General features: G+C 44.2%; 2 protein-coding genes and 1 long non-coding RNA gene across 8 annotated transcripts in view; 1 reads left to right on the top strand and 2 right to left on the bottom strand.

The window, feature by feature from the left end:
- KBTBD12 (kelch repeat and BTB domain containing 12) overlaps positions 1 to 6,200 on the bottom strand; it is a 41,476-nt gene extending 35,276 nt beyond the window's left edge. The window contains exons 1-2 of the mRNA XM_042823226.1: positions 5,988 to 6,200; positions 4,421 to 4,649 (exon numbers count right to left, since the gene is read on the bottom strand). The gene's annotated coding sequence lies outside the window, so the exon portion shown is untranslated. The remainder of the gene's footprint in view (positions 1 to 4,420; positions 4,650 to 5,987) is intronic.
- MGLL (monoglyceride lipase) overlaps positions 1 to 20,485 on the top strand; it is an 89,338-nt gene that overhangs the window by 20,991 nt on the left and 47,862 nt on the right. For 3 of the 6 annotated variants that reach the window (XM_042823220.1, XM_042823221.1, XM_042823222.1), the window contains exon 3: positions 15,306 to 15,444. In XM_042823220.1, the coding sequence (XP_042679154.1) occupies positions 15,306 to 15,444 (139 nt within the window). Of the gene's footprint in view, positions 1 to 14,214; positions 14,346 to 14,541; positions 14,787 to 15,305; positions 15,445 to 20,485 lie in introns of those variants that run through there. The other 3 variants (XM_042823224.1, XM_042823223.1, XM_042823225.1) reach the window with 3 other exon arrangements.
- Positions 17,627 to 20,307, bottom strand: LOC122162690. The gene is made up of 3 exons (XR_006169639.1): positions 20,154 to 20,307; positions 19,237 to 19,279; positions 17,627 to 17,826 (listed from the first exon to the last, which is right to left on the bottom strand). It is a non-coding gene; the product is annotated as an uncharacterized LOC122162690 (long non-coding RNA).

Below are 20,485 nucleotides of genomic sequence, written 5' to 3'. Positions count from 1 at the left end.
CCTTTTGGTTAGCAAGTGGTGGTACGCAGACCTCGGTGTGCCAGCAAAATTAAAATAAATTGCATGATGCAAAACCTTAGAACTTAACATTAGTTCCAGTTTTAAACCAGCTCTCACCACAAACTTGATCTAGTTTCAATTCCAAGCAAGTATTCAGGTATGCCCATCCACACAAAAGAGAAACTTCCCAGCAAAGCCATGCAGCACAACCAACACAGCCCCAGCACTCACACGTCTGCAACAAATCTGTACACCTCATACGAAACATTTTCAACTTCTGATAGTAAGGAGCAGCCCCAGGCACACAGGGATACCCAGATGGGAGCAAAGCAGTGCCTGCAGTCTTGTGGGTCCCCCAAGACACACATCCAACATCCCAAAGCAGCCCTACTGTCTCCTCCCAGCTGAGCTCCAAGAAGGAATTCAGCACGTACCTTTGTGAGCAGGTGCCTGTGGGGCTGTGTGGGAGAGACAGGGCTCGAAAAGGAGGGAGACAAATCTCACATCACAGCAGAGAGCTGCTGCGTGCACTGAAGTGCTGGGGCTATGAATAGAGCTGGGCTCCTGGCTGGAACATGGCGCTGCTCAGGTGTCAGGCACAGGGCCACGTCAGGACAGCTGGCACTGGGGCTGCTCTCCTTCCCCTGTACCAGGGAAGGATATGCTATTGCTGGTTCAAGCCATTCAAGCTGGGCTCAGAACCAAGGCTGCTATCTCTACAGGCAGGCATTGCCCAAAACTTTCTGCTTTTCTACACCTTAAGAGCCAAAACTGTAAAATGACATTTTGTAAGGGAACAAGGTGGGGACAACAGGACAAGGAGGAATGGTTTCAAACTATAAGGGAGATTTAGACTGGATATAAGAAAGGCTTTTTACAATAAGAGTGGTGAGGCACTGCCATAGGCTGCCCAAAGAGGTGGGCATCTCCAGGAATGCTCTCCATCCCTGCAGACAGCCAAGGTCAGGCTGGATGGGCTCAGAGCACCTGATGGAGCTGCAGGGGCCCCTGCTCATTGCAGGGGGGTTGAACCTGATGGCCTTCAAGGGTCTTTTCCAACTCAGGCAATTTTAAGACTCTGAAAAATGAGTAGTTCTTTCTATAAGGGATGACCAGCTTTTGGAGGAAGGATTTCTGCTTCCAAATTATCTATGTACTTTTAATCAGCTGTAAGCCCTGACCATCAACATGCTTATGCTGATGTAAATCAGAAGCAGATCAACTAAGTTGGGCTGGAATAACAGGACTGCACCAATCTCCATCAGCTGCAGATCTGCTCAGATAGTGGTATACTCTAAATTGAAGGGAGAAATCAAGAGGGCCATAATAAAGCATGTATCCACATGCTTAAACAAAGGTGAGAAAAAGATTAAGCACAAATTAAGGTTATAAAACGGATTGATGTTGAGCCTATACTTTTAACTGAGAAAGACACTAAATTTTCGGAATGCTCTTTTTCAAGTGGTATTAATTTATTTATTCGCTGAATAAATTGTTTGATTGATCATACTAGCTCTTGAGAAAATTCAAAATGAAATGTCTCTCCTTATCTAGATTTTTTGTCAGATGGTTCTATTGTGGGGTTTTTTCAAAAGTGGTGAGGCTTGTGATCAGGAATGTTCAATAGTCAATAGCAAATCATTGTTTTTAGGAGAAAATTAAGATGTACATCTTCTTGAAAAGCAGATTTCATATAATTTGTGGACAAAACTAAGAAAAAAAATGAAAGTGATGAAAGTTTACTCATGACAGGAAATGCGAGAGATCAGATTACAAAGAAATCTGTGGTCTGAACTCCCAGATTGTTCCTATTAAAGAGCAGCTTTCTCTTAGAAATATAAGATACCCCAAGAAATATAAATACCCAACCCCATACTGTAGCTTTCACAAAAGCCAGGATGGAACAGCAAACTGATGAAATGCCACCACTATGATAAAAATGAACCACATCCCCTAAAACGCCTTGTTCTCCTGTTACATGCAACAGCTTATAGCACCATGTTGGTTAACACTGAGCACGTATGTAATAAATTTTATTTATAGGAAACCACTCTGCTACCATAATAATAAACACATTTCTTTGCTGAGTATATTTCTTCAGCTAATTCATATAAAAAGTCCATCCCACAAAAATGCTAGCTGGCACTTTTAAGGCAAATTCCTTTCTATTGCTCTCAAAACTCCGAATATCCCCTGAATCCCTGCCTCCTCTAGGGCAGGCAGTACTTTCTGATAGCACAGGCAGAGCAATCCAGCAGTGAACAGGGCTCAGGCTAGGTCAGCTGGAATTCAAAGCTTTCTCTGCTTTCCACTTCCTCCATGTAATTAAGCCATAATCCTTTCACTTTGATATCATTATCTGTTGTCATGGCGATTTTAATTACGAAAATGAATGGCTAACAAGTAGGCAAAGACAAAAGTTTTTGCTGAACAAGGCTAAGTTAAGAGCAAGAGGAAAAATGTCTGTGGCACTACAACAAATGCGTGATCTTTTAACAGCAAGCTGTAAAACAATTAGGAGTAGGTGGGAGAGGCATTTGATGCAAATATTTCAGTGTTTTGGAAATATGTGTTGAACTTAATGTCTTAGAAAGAATTTTTGCCTGGCACCAACCATATAATGCCTTCTGTCACCGTGTGGAGGAAAATCCCTCTCTGAATCTCAGCTTCTCATAATTATCATCAAATGGAATCATAGAATGGCTTCGGTTGGAGAGGACCTTAAAGATCACGCATTTTCAACCCTTCAGCTGCCAACCACCAGATCAGGCTGCCCTGGAAATTAACCTACTGGATAAATACCACATTCCTAAGCAAGAGTCCCACCAGTTCCCAAGAGTGTGCTTCGCCTAGGAAAGATTTCAGATTACGACCTCAATCGAAGTTAGCAACCCCACTGTCATGGGCCATGGTTCTGCAGTTTTGCTCTTTGTCAACAGATGCACAGTTGTACAGAGATGCTTCATGAAGCAGTGGTACAAAAGCATAGCTCATACACAGCACACTGGCTGGCAGGGGCTGCAGTATGTGTAGGCTCTGGACCTCATCACATTGGCTGCTCTGCAAGTGGAGGTTGCTGTATTCATCATAGAATGGCTTTGCTTGAAGGGAACTTTTAATGATCATTGAGCTCCAGCCCCCCTGCTGAGGGCAGGACTGACAACCAGTAAGTAGATCAGGCTGCCCCATCCAACCTGGCTTTGAATACCTCCAGAAATGGAGCATCACAGCTTCTCTAGTTACGTTAGAACTAAGCTATGATATTTTGGTAGTTGTATCTCCAAATACAGCACTAGTTCAAATATGAGAAAACAGAAGCAGGGAAATTTACTTGACCAGGGAACCCAGCTTAATCCTATTATCTCTTATTTCACTCTGAACAAAACATTGATCTTTTTTCCTTAGGAAAAGTGCTGACCTTTAGCACAGGGCAAGGGCAACTCAGACATGCCAGTGTCCAACCATCCAAGGAGCAGCACCCCTGCAGTCCCCTGCATTGAAATCTCTTCCTGGCTCTGCTGACCTGATTCCCAGGTTGCCTCATGGATAATGTGGCATGCCAGCCACCCGCTGCTTTCTCATTTAAATAAATGAGAAAGTTGAGGCTAAATTAACACTCCAGCAGAGGTAATAAGGGCCAACTCAGCAGCTGCCGTGATATATGCAAATTGCAGTTTTACACATTAGAAGCTAGATGTTGCTTAATTTGTAAGTCTTTCTGTCTTGGATATTAAAGAGCCTTTGTCAAATTCAGGCAATCTGAAAAAATAAAAGTAAAAAAGGGCCACAGAGAGCCCCCAAAGTCAGCAGTTCACCAGCACCTACCCTCTTCCTTCAGAAATTTCCCTCCTGATCCCTTGACATGCATTTATTACTGAGTTGCACTGCACTGCCTGATGCCTTTAGGCAAGGATCTGCTGATTTCCAGCAAACACACTGCCTGATTGAGGAGGCACCAAGAGCCCTTTAGTACAAACAGAAACCAAGATTTTTTTCTACGTTTTCCCCCTCCAGTTTTGCCACCATTCAGGGGCTTAACATCCACCAGGTTTCTTTCTTTAGGAATGAAACTGTAGCAGAGCAAAGGGAGGCCTGCCATAGCAGCCAGTTAATCAGGCAGAAGGAAAGGGCAGATAGGAGAGAATTGTCCTCCTTTTAGATCCATAGAGATAAGAATGGAGGTGGTAAAGAAACACACAGATTGCTGCTTTTTTTTTTTTAATACACAAAGTTGTTCTGGACATTATTATTAATGCTTTTAATAAAATATAAATATTAATATGTGCCAGGGTCAAAAAATACTTCTAAGTGGAGATGGTAGCACGATGGAAAGCACAGCAATACCATTACAGCTGCAACTGAGGGTTTGCTCAAATGCAAAAAGCCAGGTGCACAGAAATAAAGGAAAGAAGCTGCTTACCTTCAAAAGACCTGAGATACGCAGGAATCTCCAGCAAGATATCATTGCTTCCATTACCAACTTTTAAATGAGGTCTGGGGAGGGGTGGATCGTGGCTCCACCCTTTCAGGTCACTCAGGTGCATTGCACTGCATGTAGGTGAACTCCACTGGGTTGGTCCTGCCTTCCCACCAGATGCTCAATCACTGCTTCAAGCCATGACTTAGCATTTCCACTCCAGAAACCACAACTGAAAGTTACACACAGAAGTACATACTCAAAACAGCAGAACTTGAAGCCATTATGGCCACACAGAATTAAAAGAAAAAAACCTGTAATGTTCCTCAGGTTTGCATATTCTGTTAGTAGAAAAACACTGTGAATCACACTTCGTCACTTGGTACAAACCCCTGCCATTCTCTTGGTCTTCATCCCTCACCACCAAAGCAGGATGATGATGATGGTTTCCTACCAGCTGGAGAGATTAATTCACTAAGCTGGAGGGTCCATGTGCAAACAGAGCAAATTAAGACACATATACAGTTTTGCATATTCCAGTAAACTCGGCATTTGCTGCAGTCCTATAATGAACACAAAACTGTGCTAAAAAAAAAAACAATGTATGAAAAGCCTTTTCTTCAGCAGTAGCAAAAGAATTACCAAAATACAAAGCCAAGTGTATATTACTTTTTTGACAAAGCAAGGCAATAACTCAGATATACAGACTCCTCCTGTTACAAGCAGGAGACATTTGTCTCTTAAATATCAAAAAGATGCTGCTTCATAGATGCCCAGACTCAAGCATCCTGCTGCAGATTGCCCTTCTGAACTATTCCCCCCCTGCCCCAGCTAAAATTGATATTTGTAGAGTAGTGCTAGAGTTTCAACTCACACAATTAAACTATGTGCTAAAGGCAAGTGATCTGAAATACCCACTCATCCATCCATCCATCCATCCATCCATCCATCCATGCTTTCTTTCTTCCTTCCTTCCATTCATCCACATTGAGGTGAAAGGAAGACCATCTAGCCAGGTACTATATATTCTCTTTCATCCCAAAGGTTGAGTCACCAGCTGTAGGTTTTTGAGTTCAGCTGTGAGGGAGCTCATAAATCAGGAGGTAAAAGCCTGGAAAGATCTGCAGCCTTGTCACCTGTTTAATTATTTGCCTGCAGTTGCCTTTAAACATGGTGCCTATTTTATTCAAACCTTGCTACTGAATTTAATGGCTTGTTCTAGAGCAGTACTGCATCACAGAAAATGAACAGGAATTAGAATCATAGCACCATTAAGGTTGAAAAATATGTCTGAAATCATCTAGTCCAGTCATCCACCTGTCACCAATACTGTCCATTAACCATGTCCCTCTGTGCCCAATCTCCACATTTCTTGACACCTCTGGGGACAGTAACTCCACCATCCCCAGACAGCCTGTTCCAATGCATTGCCACTTTTTGGAAAACAATTTTTTCCTAATATCCAACCTGAGCCTCCCCTTATACAATTTGAGGTCATTAGGCTCCTTCAAAAAAGTGAAATTTTTACATTTGCTTGATTAAAAAAAAAAAAAAGGATGAAGAAATGTACCATCTTTCAAGTTACACCCCACGTGGCACTCTTCCAAACCTCTTTCCATATGTTCTTAAGTGTTGAAAGCCCATATGTTCCATATCTCGCTGTCAAATTCTCTGGCTCTCTCCCAATGGCTCTTACAATACAGTTGGGCATTGTCTACTGGCAAAAGTAAATCTCTCAGATTGATAATTAAAAATATATTTGATCATCTTATAGATACAAACAGCCAAGGGGTGCAGCGCTGAATGAATCATTCACACTGACAGATTTTGGAACAGCAGAACGTATTTCTGGTGTCACTGAAGTTGCCCCGGAAATTCTGGTTTGTTGCAGAAGGTATTGCTGAGGAGCTGTGGGACAAGGTGCAGAGGTGGAGACTGACGAGCCATTCAGGGACCTCACAGAAACTGCAGATGCTACTGACTCTAAGGCAGAAACAAAACCACAGATAGCTTTGATATAAGAGTACCAAAGACCGTAGCCAACATATAGCAGATGTCTTGTGTTGGGGCTAAGTGAGAGCCGGGAGGGCGAGCATTCAGATTCTGTAACTTCGGATGTTAGCACATGCTGCTAATTTATAATAAGATCAAATAGGAAGGTTGTTAAAGGCCCTGAGAATTGAAGATGTCCCTCTCTAAAGCTTTCTAACAATCCTTTGCTCTCTTGGGCTATAATGTCATCATCATCTCATGTATGAAATACTTTGGGTGCTTGCAGATGCTCTGTCCTCTGTTTTACTGCAGTACTTCTCATTTGTCATCCCCTTTCCCAAGGCATGCTTCTGGGTAATTATCATGTGCTTCAGTTCAGCCAAGGAGGGAAACTGGTGAATGCGTTTCCCTTGCTAGGAGCTATGAAGTAAATTGTAGCAGATATTGCAAAAATCAAATAACCAAGAGGTTTTTCCCCTGATGTGCACTTCACTTGATGGATATTCTTTACTTTCTCCAGTGCTACTCCTGATTGACAGCAGGCTGAGAATCAAGCCTCCCATTCACTAACTGATGCAGCTGTTTTGCTGAACCAGCTTCCTGGCTGGGAATGGATCCAGTCAGCTGTGGATAACAAACCCAATAATAGAGGTTTCAAAGATTTCATCCTTTTTCTTTTTTTTTTTTTTTTTATATTTACAAAGTTACTTTTCTTACAAAATCTGTTAGGCAGATGTTAGGAAGTAATTACTATACTATACATGAATTGGAAAGAAAATGCACGTCAGCCATACACTGAACATGTGTGAGTGGCTGGAGCAGAGAAACCAAAGATAAGTGAGAAAAAAAAAGTAAAATGTATCAATGCAGAATCTGCCAGAATTTACCATGGGGTTATAAAGAAGAAATAGTACAAGGCAAGCTCTTCTCATCAGCCATAAGTCAGTGTATATCCAAAACAACAAGCCTGCTACCTTCTCTAACAGCGGCTGAGTTATACTCACCATTGGTAGATGGAAGTTGAATTTGGCTTTGACCAAGGAGGTACAGTTCCCATTAGTTTCCCAGAGAGGTTGTGGATGCCCCGTCCCTGGAGGTGTTCAAGGCCAGGGTGAACGGGGCCCTGGGCAGCCTGGTCCAGTATTAGATTGGAGGTTGGTGGCCATGCATTCGGCAGGGCGGTTGGAGCTTCGTGATCATTGAGTTCCCTTCCAACCCAAGCCATTCTGTGATCCTATGACTCTATGACTATATGATTCATAAACACCAAAGACCCTCCAGCCCATTACATCAGCAGTCAGTGTGATGGACAGAGCTGAAACATTCCGACACACATTTTTGTGCTCAAACATCCAAGAGCATCCTTAGATCACTGTACATATAGATGTAACTAGGAGTGACCATGAATTAAAACTCTTGCTTCCATCTATAAAGTTATTCTAATACAAACCAACTTCACACAGTTACGGCAGCAGTAAAAACATCCAAGAGATCAGCATAGAAAGCAAAAACCAGAGGGTACATTTTGCAGTTATCCAGGCTGAAGTTTTGTCCAGGACACGATACTCCCTGTACTTGTAAATCTGGAGGATCTTTAAGACCCAAATTTTACTGCTTGGGTTGTTTGTAGGATTCTGACAGATAGATTTTGAGATGAGACTGGAAATAGTAATTGTATAATTGGGTAAATAAAATCAGGAGCCCTTAGGAATAGATTCTGCCCTCAGCTCACCTCCAGTAATGAACCCTGCTATTCTCTGTCCTGATTTCTCCCCTGTAAAATAAAAATGTCCTTCCTGCTGGAAGTGTTTAGAAATCTCAGCTTCAAAGCAGCAAACTAGAGTTAAATAGAACATTTCACTAAGTAATAATAAAAATACCAGGCGTCTTTTATGACATTTTCCATCACCAGCAGTTAATGCATTTCATAGACCAGGCCGGTATAATTAACTTTATCTTCCAGTTGTGCCAGAGCCACTGAGGCCAAGTTAGGAAGTAACTCACCTGTGCCCCCACAACTCCCTTATGATGCATAACACATCCTTGGAGGTTGTGCTGATACGCTTAGAACCAATTTCATTCATTCAAAATATTCCATAACAATAATCACAGCCCTCTAAAATTCCATCTCAGTGTTTACGAATCTATAAGCACTACCAAAAGAAAAGTTACAAAAGAAGCCTTAAAAATCACAAGCCAGCCTGGGTGTTCAATATTTCACATCTTAATTACAATATAAAACCTCATTTTGAGAAATGTAATGAAAGAACTGGGGCTTTTAAACAACATTTGTCACAAAAAAAGGAGCTTAAACATTTGGGTTGTCAAGGCAGAAACAAGCACCACAGACACATTTTCTCCTTATGGGGATTCATCAAGGTTGTGCAGTGCAGCTGTTGTCTTACTAAAAGAAAGTTTCGGCCCCTGGCTGGAAGAAACAGAAACGTAATTATGTTATGATGAGCTGGAAAACATGCAAAGAAAAATTGGAATGCAAAGCATGATAAATGATGCATTGTCAGTTGCAGAACAGCAAGAAAACCAGGCAGCACGATAATAACTCTTCTCCAGACAGTGCTTCCAGTTTGGCTACCAAAAGAAAGCACTGCTCCAACCACAGCTTTTGCAGTATTATTTTGTCCTGGTACAATGATGTTGGTGACGCACTGGCACTGCTGCCAGGAGGTGCTGGAGTCACTGGGTCCCTGAAGGTGTCCAACAGCCATGAGATGTGGCACTGAGGGACGTGGTTATGGGCATGGCGGGGTGAGTTGGGGTTGGAATTGGTGATCTTAGAGGTCTTTTCCAACCTGAATGATTCTATGACTCTCTCAGTGGTGGCAGGGCTACATGCAGCCCTAGGACATGCCATCTTGTAGCAGACTCCTCAATGTCTGCCCTCGCAATGACCAGGACAGGATTTCCCTTCACGTGTTGCAGCAGTGTGCTTGTCTAGGGGACCAGACAGCCGGGCCGGTTCTCATGGTGTAAGCAGATTCAGAGGGAAAATGACTAATTATGGCTCTTTATAGGAATCTTTTCTTTAGAAACCAACACCGCCAGGCCGCAGAGATAAGACGGGATATTTGTTTTAAGAAAACCATCTAACGATTAACCGAAAGTTGATAGAAATAATTGTTCAAAACCACCCACAGTCACTGGGGAGAGCGGCTGGCAGGGCTCAGCGTGTCGGCGGAGCTGTTGCTGTGCCCTCTAGTGCACGACAGCTGCAATTTCTCTGCCATTTCTAAATGCCAGCAGTTGTGCACCCGAGAAAAATGGACTTTCTCCCTGCCTTGGTGGGACGCTGGTAAAGTTACGTGGTTCCGAGCTTAAAAAAAATCCTAATTATTCTCGAGCAGCGAGCTGTTAGGAGATCTTCCCCTCTACAGACCGAACTTGAGGGCAGAGTTTCAGCCTTTTGGGTTGAATTTGCTACTTTTGGAAGGTGCTGGCTGTAATATTCATATATGCCTCAGAATCTGGTATTAATATTCTCGGGTTGGTTTTTTGTTGTTGTTGCTTTAATTAAAGAAACAAAAAACAAAAAGCAAAACCACCAAGCCACCAAACAGAAAGTGTACTGCTTCTGTAATTAAAACCAACCAGCTCTGAAATTAGCATCTATGTAGGATGGGTCATTTTCTACACATCGGTTTAAAGGATTGAAACTTGTATTCAAACTGTGTGATTTTAAGCAGATATTTTTGGTCCTGTCAAATAAGTAGCACAGGCAAGGCATTCTTCTCTCATGTGCTTGCAGACACAGAGTTATAGGTGACTGCTAGTGACAGCAGGACTTACAATATCATTATCGCTCTTCTTACCTACAAAAAAAAAAAAAAAAAAAAAAAAAAAAGCTATCTTTATCACTAAATATTTTCGTTTTCATGATAAAAATGCTTTATTACTTCATACAAGTTTGCATCAGGGTTATTAAACCACTTGCGGCTTCCCTTACTAATTCTATTCCCTCTGACTTGGGAGAATGAAAACAGAAAAAGAAATTACTGACAAGCATCAACCGATGAAGCCTGCAAACAGCTCCTGTGCTGCTCAGATGCTCTGCAGTAACCCTTCAACCTTTCTCCATTTAACATGACATTGCTTTGGGAAGAGGTACATGACACTGCAAAACCACAGAGCGAGTTATAAGTCCTTCCAGTACTGTTAAACTTAACGTGATCAATAAGATGCCATCCTTCAGCATTCCCTTTTTCAACACAATCTGCCAGACACCAAGTTTGGTTTGTGCCCACAAGGCATTAAAATTGATATTTTACAGGAAAGCACAACCACTTTATCCCAATGCCCACTCCTGGACATGTCTTGTGTGGGGCAGCCAAAGAGAAGGGCCAAACCAAAACAACAACTGCACACCGACAGCTTTGGTGACACTGTGTTCTCTGCTTTTCACTCGATTTCAATTGCTTCGTGCTCCATCTCACAGCATTTCCCATGTGCTCTCCCTTGTGCTGCTCTCCAGCAGCTCCCTGCCTGTTGTCATTTCAAGCATTTTCCTGTTGGGGCAGATTCTTCCATCACCACAAACTACTTGGAGATTTTATCAATGCATCTTCCTCCTCCCCTATTAATTCTTCCCCCTTTTCATCATCAGAAGTTCTCTGTGAGTTCTTGGTGAGCAGAATGCCCCATGGTTTAGCACCCACTCCCATCAAATTCCCTCCTCAAACAAAAATGCTCCCTCGCAATATGAAAACATCAGGTTGTCAATAGGCCACACAAAATCTCATCACCTCCACATGCCAACAGGATATGACCCATTAAAAATTCATTTCATGGCCGAAAGCATAATGACAAAGAATATCCTATCTCAATCCCTTGCCCCACCACCAGAATTACACTTCAGCCCACCATGACATCTCCCACCCATCCTGCTCCCTCCCTTCTCTTTCCGTTTGTCGTGATAAAAACTTTAAAATTCAGGTGTTTTTTTCTGTCATTTCAGCAACTTTTCTTGAAGTGTGAATTCTTCTCCTACAATTTGCCTCTTTTGAGGGTCTGTCCTTCTCTCTATGCTCCTATGGGTACCTTTGGCATCAGTAGTGATGCTAAAGTTAAGCAGTGCTCATTCCTTAATAAAGCAAACATCTTTCCCTGCAGTGACTGAGTTAGTGCACAGACCAAGTGTATTTCTATTTGTTATTAGGAAGTTGATTTAGGTTTAACTGCATTTCCACAATGTATTTCATCCCCAGAGACAAGAAAAGATGTTGCAGTCTCTTAAATACCACATGCTTGTGCTCATACATCCCTTTGATTTCTCACAGGGAGAGTGGTATGCAATAATTGCTCTGCTCAAGCCTTGTATATTGTTTTTATGTCTGCTAGGTGAATCCTTCAGACTCAATCCAGTGTTCTCAGGTGGCTTTTCATTCACAGCTTGAGCTCCGTGCAAGTGGAAGGTAGCTGGCCATTGGTTGCTTCTCACTTATTTTTATCCCAAGATGGGAGGGAGGTGTGTGCAAAGAAATGTGCCCAAATTCCTGTGGGCTCGGGGAAAGAGGGAGAAGGGAAGGAAGGGGTGGTTCATGCTCCACTCATCCACTTCTGCGCAAATCTCTGCAGGGAGGTAGCTGGGTGTCAGTGCACTGACCGAGGTGGGTTCTCAAAGGCAGGATCTGAGTCCCAGCAAAGGTCATTTCTTTCAGATGCTATTTTTGTCCTGAAGTATAGGCAGCAATCTTCCCTTGTCTCCCCCACCTCGCTGGGAACTCAAATACTCCCAGCACACAGCAGGAGAGGAGCTGCTCCTGGCGTCAGGTTTCATGGAGCGCCGCAGGGAAGCAGTGAAGTGTTCCTGGCAGACCAGCCGTGTGAGCAGGGGAAGAGGGTGCTTCCTTCTTTCCTGGCTTTTTTATCCAGTTATTATCTGATCTGTACCCTTTAAATAAACATACAAGTCCTTGATCCTCCCAGCAACGAAGCTGACTTCAATGGCTCTTTAATAGCACCCGGCCCTGCCCAGACAGTAGCTAGCCCAGTAAATCATAAACTCTGCATACAGTTCCCAGAGCTCTGTTAAGACCCCAACTGACCTAAATCTCTCACGTTATGAGCAGCCATAAATGGGTGTTTTTTTCTTAAGCAATGCCAATTTTTTTTTTGCGGTATATAACTAAAACCCCCTTTAGGGCATTTAATTTAAATGGCACTGAAAGAGGAAGAAGTCTGCTTTTGATTTCCTTATTCTTTTTATATGGGTCATCTCAGAGGTTTTACATTTATTATTATTATGGTTCACATCTATTTCTTTCCTTTCTTTGGAGGCTTGGACTTGCTGAGCACACTGAATAGCATTAAAAACCATTACAAAGAGCTGCCTCTCCTTAAAAAGCCATGAGATCTTCAATTATATGCAGGCATCTAAGCAATTATTAGTGTCATGAAACATACTGAATCTGTGCTATTAATATAAACAGAATCAGAACCATAGAATCATTAAGGTTGGAAAAAACTTCTAAGACCACCAAGACCCATCCTACCATGCCCATAACCACATCCCTCGTTGTCACATCTCCATGGCTCTGGAACATCTCCAGGGGTGACTCCTTTGGCAGCCTGTGCCAGTGCCTCACTATCCTTTCTGAGAAGATATTTTTCCTAATATCCAACCTGAACCTTCCCTCATGCAACATGAGGCCAATAACTCTTGTCCAACAAGAACACAACAGTGTACCAAAGATGAACTCATACTGAACTCTGATACCCATCTTCTCAAAATACCATGGCTGCTGTCATGAAAAGGGGTTTGTTGGATGGAATGTGAATGAAAACCAGTTACTGGACTTCAATCTCCTGTCATGCTACCGATACTGCTGAGAGCACTCAACAAATACCAAACACTTACAGTATTAAAATGACAAAACTTCAGACTGGGTTTTAGGAAGAATTTATTCTGCAAAAGAGTGGTAATGCACTGGCACTGCTGCACAGGGAGTGATGGAGTCCCTGACCCTGGGGGTGCTCAAGAACCATGGAGATGTGGCACAGAGGGACGTTGGACTGGATGATCTTAGTGGTCTTTTCCAGCTTTAATGATTCTGTGTGATTCTGTGATTCTGTCAAAGCTCAGTATCTGGATGCCTTTGGGCTCGGGGAGCTATTTCAGCTCCTGGGAACCTCGCAGCAACAATTTACATAAGCAAATGTCATATGCCATAAAATATATCCCAAATTATACAGTTGCAACATATGTATTGCATATAAGCTATGATAATTAGGTGCAGGATATCTGTATAAATTATATCCTGCATTTTTAAATTGCTTTCCTATACCACAAATGGGGCTGCAAAACAGGGTGCTTGGGTGCTCCTCTGAGGCGGTGTCTGAAAGCTCCTATCTTCCTGGTGCGGCTTCAAGGGCTCACCTGGATCCTAAGAGCCAAGCGTGGATTTGGGACAGCGCGGACAGGTTGGCACCGGGGCAGCCGGGAGGCGGCAGGGCTTCGCGGTGATGAACCCTTTCCACGTTCAGAGGCGGCGAGCCGGGACCGCCAGCCGCCCGAACAGCACCGAGGGCAGCGATGCGAGCGGCGGGCGGAGCCGGCGGGGGAGGCTGAGCCGAGAGGAACCGAGTGGAGCCGCGGGGCGGGGGGGGGGGCCGGGGGCCCGCGCGCGGGGGGCAGCGAGCGGAGGGAACCACCGCGTCCCGGAGCCGCTCCCGCTCCGCACCGCGTGGCGAAGGAGCCGGGGAGGCTGCATGGAGCCGGGGGGGCTCCGCGCGACCTGGGCTGCAGCGGGTGCGCGGCTCCCTCCTCCTCCTCGCCCTCCTCCTTCTCCTCCTCCCCGCCGCTCGCAGGCAGCGACTGGGGAAGTTGCGCTCGCATCGGAGACGGCTCCGCGGCGGAGATCGCTTTGAGAAAAAAGGTCTCCCCCTCTCCCTCCGCTCCCCCCGCCGTCGTGGCCTCGACACAGTAAGTGGCAGGAAGGAAGTTTAGTTGCAAACAACCTGCGGCAGCGGTAACTTTGCGCTGCGTGCCTTCAAGGTGCCTTTGATGCGTGCGGCAGCTTCTGGCAAGTGGACCGCAGCTCTCCCAGCCGTCGGCCCTCCCTCTCCCCCCCCCTCCCCCCCCCACCCTTCCCAACCTTCCCTCCCACCACCACCGCTACTTCAGCCCACACACGAAAAAAAAAAAAAAAAAAAAAAAAAGTGATGAAGGAGAAGTGGTGAATTACCCAAGCGACTTTCCGCCGAGAGCCAGCGAGCCACCGAGAGGAGCTGCGGAGCGCTCCGGAGCTGCCCGGCACGGACCCAGCGGCACCGCAGCGCGATGCACAGAGCCTCAGCTGCTGGAGCTCGCCTTGCCATGCCGGCTGCTCACTAGCATGCAAACCCTCGCCCAGGATGAAAACAGGTTTGTGGCAGTTTGCTGGAGATGTTTCCTTCCCCGCTGCCGGCACTTTGCTGTGGGTGCCTGAGAAGATCTTAATGATGGCAGCGGGCACTTCTGCCGCGTTCCCTCCGCCGTTCTTCGGAGATAAATCTTTCATGCGGCTGTCTTTTCCTATCTGTGGCGGTTGCTGCACAATCTGCACTTGATTGCAGCTCAAATATTCTTTTTCAGATCCGCTTCGCAAAATGATGCAAAGTAAACACAGATGGGAGAAGTGAGGGAGAGAAAGCTGTGATGAAGTAGTGATGGTGGATGGATCTTCCCTCCTTCTCCCTCCAGTGCCTTCCCCCAAATGCGAGCCTTCCCTGCTATGGTTTTAAAGGAGGAAAGATTTGGGGGCTCTTTGGATGGAGGTTTGGAGGGATGCTTCCATCGGCGGCGCTTGCCTTGCTGACCAACTTCCTTCATGTCTGTGGCTTCCAAGCCAGTCAGCTCTGTCTCGCCTTCACCTGTCCTCAAGTTTCTTCCATCACCTTGCAGGTCATTCGTCCAGAATGCCCGAGGAAAGTTCACCAAAGCGGAGTCCTCAAAACATCCCATACAAGGACCTGCCCCACATCATCAACGCTGATGGGCAGCACCTCTTCTGCAGGTACTGGAAGCCAGCAGCAGCTGCCAGGTGAGCACTTTTCAGCAAATACGCTTTTTTGACTATCAGTAAGACTCTATGTTTTATAGCCTGGCTGCTGATGCCTAGCTGTGTGCACTGAGCTTTGCAGAGCCACTAAGAGATGTCTGTCACCTGAGAGAGCTCCAATTGTAATGATTGTATTCCCCAACCCTTTGTCACTCAAGCTCACCTTACAGATGTGAACCACAGTTACTCTCGCCCTGTGCACAGCTGCCTCGCTTGGCGCTTGTGTGTGCTACATCCAGAGAGGCACTTGAAGGAGGCTGATGCCTGTCAGCAACAAAGTGCCTTCAAACCAACAGCAGTCAGGGAGGGATAGGATGCCAACTCAGCAATATCTGCTCTTTTTAATTTCCTTAGTGTCAACAAATACAGCATCAGCATCGGAATTCAGTTTGATCAGTAACAGCAGAAATCTCAGGGCAGCAGGCAGGAGCTGGTTCAACTGTGTTGCTTTTTAACTGCTTTTTTAAAAATTTATTTATGGTCAGTAAATGATTTAGGAAGCTCTCACTGGGACCTCTCTGTGAGTTCAAAACTGAACTTGGTGGTAAACAGGCAAGGTGTCAGATAGAGACGTTTAAATAATGTCTTTTTCATAATTTAAATAGTCCCCTGAGTGTAATGGCTTTCCGTGCTGATTATGTGCTGATTATGATCTGCTATAGAAAGCTATCTGTGTTTCTCCCATAGTTATTTATGGCTGTTCATCTTGCTGCCAGTATCTGCTGTCAGATTCTGGCTTGACACATACTTGTGTTACCCTAGTTGTATAGGCAGCTACTTTACAAAATCTGGATATTGGTTGGTAGGTTGTTTTTGTGCAAGCCAATGGGAAAAGCTATGTTAATTTTTTAATTGTATTTTCTTTTTATAGCCGATAGGCAAATGTAAGAAAAGTTGTTCAAGCGGGAGTTTGAGTAGTCAGGAGTAGCACTTTCCCACACCACCCAATAGGTTGTATCCAAACCATCTCAGAGAGGTGGATACACACCCAGCTTTCCTGCCCTGGGTTTGGTGCCTGCCAACCAATGAGCCATGCAGTGACATGTGGTCAGGAGGTGGCCTGCACCTAAGCAACGTACATTGCCACGCTGTTCCCAGAGAGCAGGGCTGTGAGCCACCCCACGCAGCTCCATGGCACTCAGTAGGTTCTAGGACATGGGTCTTGGCTTAAGATCTGTGGTCCTACGATCCATGGACCTGGTCCACAGAGAGCTTTGTAGTTACTTCTCTTCACTGACTTTCAGGAGGAGGAAAGTTTTTGGCACAGATGTTTTCTGTATCCTTTGCACCAGCCTCAAGATTTCCTGTATTGGAAAAAAAAAAAAAAAAATAGCATCAAACCAAGCTTCTACTGTGAAATCAGGCTGTCTCATATTGTAATGCTAATTAATCATTAACTGCCCACAACGATCTTCATCCAGTAGAGAAATAGCTTTCTCTTTTCATGTTTAATTTCTTAGCAAATTAGTAGTGAGTGGATGGGTCTTTGATCAGGAAATGAAAGGATGATGAAGAACTGAGAGTTAAAACTTAGTGCCGAAGTCCTCTGGGTGGTTAATTTTTTAGGGCTCTGTGAACCAAGCAGTTAATTGAGAGCAAGCTTGCCCTACTTTTGTGACAACAAAAGTAGAAGGGATCAGTGTTGCTCATTTTCAAGTGGTTCCTATGTGTGTATTTGTATATGAGGAAGGGAGTACTGTTTATTATTAGCTCGTTTTGCATTGTTATGTATGAGAGAGAATGTAAGTGGCTGAATAGCAAGTTAGTGCTTATATTCTACAGTCAGAAACACTCTTGAAGTGCTTTGATAGGAAACCAAAAATACATCTTTTCCCTCTCACTTTTCATAAGTAGCTCAGCTTATACTGCTTCATATGTAAAAGCTTGGCAACTTTCATCTAATTTTAAATGTTCAGCAAAAATGATCTATATATACTTACAGAAAGGGGGAAAGAGAGGCACCTCAGGGGACTTTTGTTGGCCTGTTACAGTTATTCTGTTTCAAATACTGAAGGTATCTTTCAATCTTCTAACTCGATTGTTGATCCTAACGCTAATGAGTGACACTGTAACAGTTGAATGGTGGGATCTTCCATTGATCCATTATACACCTCATCCCAGCTAGGGCTGCAGAAATACCTTTTCACTGCAGATGCCCAAAGGTTATCACTGACTTGGCTTCAATTAGAATAGAACTTACCATCCTCAATCCAGCCCCCGGGGAGAAAATAATGGGATATCTGCCAAAGGAAAAAAAGTGCTGCTTGCCTGGGGTTGGAGAGCAAACAATGGGTGGACGCTGGGGCCAACCAGCAGACATTGCTGTTCGGAGTAGGTGCTTCTCTTTTATCTCCTCAAACAGACCTGCAAAGGTGAATAAAGGCTTTAAAAACAAAACAAAACAAAACAAAGATTGGTCAGGAAGATGGGGAATTTTGTAAGGCTCTTCTGTTCCATGCACACAAATATTCAGGCTCAGATCCTACACAGTGTTGAGCCAACTGATCAGCCTGTACTGGTGCACATATGGATGCTTTGTTGTAAGTGCCACCGAGGCCAAGGTTGTGGTGTGAGTGAAAGGCACCTATTGTGAGTTCCTCAGCAGGGGCTGCTTTGTTTCGGGGGGATTTAGGTGATTACATCTCAGGAAACTGACACACAAAGGCACTCAGATGTCACAGAGATTAGATGAGGTAGACAGAGTAGATATTAATGGACTAAGGAAGGAGGGCAACTGTTTTCCACCTCTTGGGGTGAGATGTCAGCCCATGGGGAGAGCTGGGGCTGCAGGTGCAGCTTCCCAACCAGCAGTCCCACGAGCTGCCCAACTTGTTGAGCCACTTTCATTCCCAGATGTAATTAAGGGTCTTGTTTAATGTGACAGGAAGGGAAAAGCACAGTGTTCTGGTGTTGTTTTCTTGGATCCTGCCAAGAGCAGGGTTTGTGGAGTATTACAGCAGGTAGCTGGCACAGGGAGCTCAATCGTGAGGTCCCATTTTTGGGACTGTCTAATATTGTTTTTCTGGAGCTAAATTGTTGGTACCAGAACAGATTGATGTCATGCCTATGGCATGTCCCCGTAGCTGAGAAAATCCTACTTAATGGAAAAGCAGCCCTTGTGTAAACAAAACAACAGCTCCATGCAAGGTTACAACCTCTGCCACCACCCTCAGTCTCCTAAGTCAAAATATGAGGTAACAGGAGGTGAGGTATTAAGAAACCGTGCTCTGTTCCCAGCCCTCAGACAAAACTGCTAAGAATAGAGGTGGGATGAGGAACGGGAAGGAAAGTCGGGAGGAGAAGTCAAACCATTTCCTTTGAGGCCCCAAAAGGGCCTGAAGAATTTCAGCGTTGACCTTCTTTCCCCTCTGTTCCGTATCCTGCTGGCCTTCTCTGGACGTCTCATCTGCTCCCATCACTGCCTGGATAACTGCAGTTTGTTTGGGACATTTTGGGATTCATTGACCCAGCTCAGTTTTGAATCCTACTAATATCATCAGTTTTACCAATAGCCCGCATCCACCACTGATTTCAGATTGAGACAGTGGTGTTTGGCTCTCCTCTGTAAATAGGCATAAATTAAGGTTGGGCACTTGAAGTGCGAGATGCTCACAGTTCAAAGATGCTTTTGGAAACGCCCATTCTGTGCTGGGGAGGCTGCCAGGAGCTGACATGTGTGGGCTGCATGTCTTCCTGCTCAATTGTTAATGTAGTGAAATGGCTTGGTTCAACTTCAGACATTGTGACCATGATTTAGGGGAAGAGTGCAATTACCTGAGCAAACACTGCTTTTGCAGGAGTTCTTTCAGCTCTACACCTGAAAAGTGTGATTAAAAATACAAAATGAAACAAAACCCATCTGCTTCTCTGTTTGCTTTTTTTTTTTTTCCCCCCTTTCTAAAAAAATGCCTGTCATTCATTTTGAGTTGGTAGTGGTAAAAGAGCAAGCCAATAAGGAGAAAATCTATTTCTCTCTCCCTGAAGGACTTCGCAGAAGTGCCTGTAGTGCAGAAATACAAATTGCCTTTAGATTTGAACCAGCCCTTGAACTGTGAATATTGCTTGCTGATTTTGGCACCTCATTACCAGCATTTCCATGGCATTTCCAGAAGAACAGCACTGCTCTCAGCGTGAGCAGATGACAAAGTTAAATTTGACTTTCAGACCCTTCCAAAATGACTAAATAAATAAATAAACCAAAGCGAAGTCAAAGCAAAGGAAAGCAAGTCACTAACTCTAATGTCTCTAATTATGCTGTGCAAGTCTCTAGAAATACTGAATTTTCTCATTCGGTGCCACTCTGGAAGAACACTTTAGTTTGAAGTTGACCTCATTAGTACAAACTAATGCACAAGAACCAAACTTGTACAGTTTAAAATGACTTATGTCAGCATCACCTGTCATAGGATGAATTGAGCTCTCCACATGTCTGATCACATCATAAACAGAGCACGGGGGAAATAAGAGCTTTTCACTTAATGATTTTCATTGTCAAACCAACATTCCAGGCTTTACTTGCTATATTGCTATTGCCTGAGTTTCTAAAGCCTTCCTTCCTCAATTCATCAGCTGTGTGTATTTTCAATAGTTGTGTTCTCTTTGCTCTAGGTGACAGCCTTTTTGTTGTGAATGGTGACAGCCTGCCATGATTTCCCATCCAGGGGGTGGGAAAATTAATAAACCAGCTTCACCTGCAAGGGACTTTTTGACAGACATGAAAGCTTCATTTCTTGCTGTAGGTATTCCCAACAGCTTCCATTCAGTAGGAAAGGATTTCTTCAGTCCTCACAGGAATGCACAGGAATCCTTTTGTTTTTCCCATGGAATCCAAGGAATAAGACAAAAACAGAGAGAATAACAATGGTTGTAAACAGCCCTTTTTGTTTATTACAATCTTAGGGTCAGTTTCTAGGCCCAGGCATACAACTTTCATACAAGACAGCGCAACTTCATGGCTGGTGGTGTACAAGAGCAAGCTGACTCTAGGAGTTTCCTGTTGTGAATCTCAGAAGTTTCATTAAGC

The sequence above is a fragment of the Centrocercus urophasianus genome, unplaced genomic scaffold (genome assembly GCF_019232065.1).
Source record: "Centrocercus urophasianus isolate 14NV4802_14NV808 unplaced genomic scaffold, USGS_Curo_1.0 seq_22, whole genome shotgun sequence".
NCBI classification, from domain to species: Eukaryota; Metazoa; Chordata; class Aves; order Galliformes; family Phasianidae; genus Centrocercus; species Centrocercus urophasianus.
The sequence above is the reverse complement of the archived record's forward strand: the minus strand, read 5'-3'. Positions and strand labels throughout refer to the sequence as shown.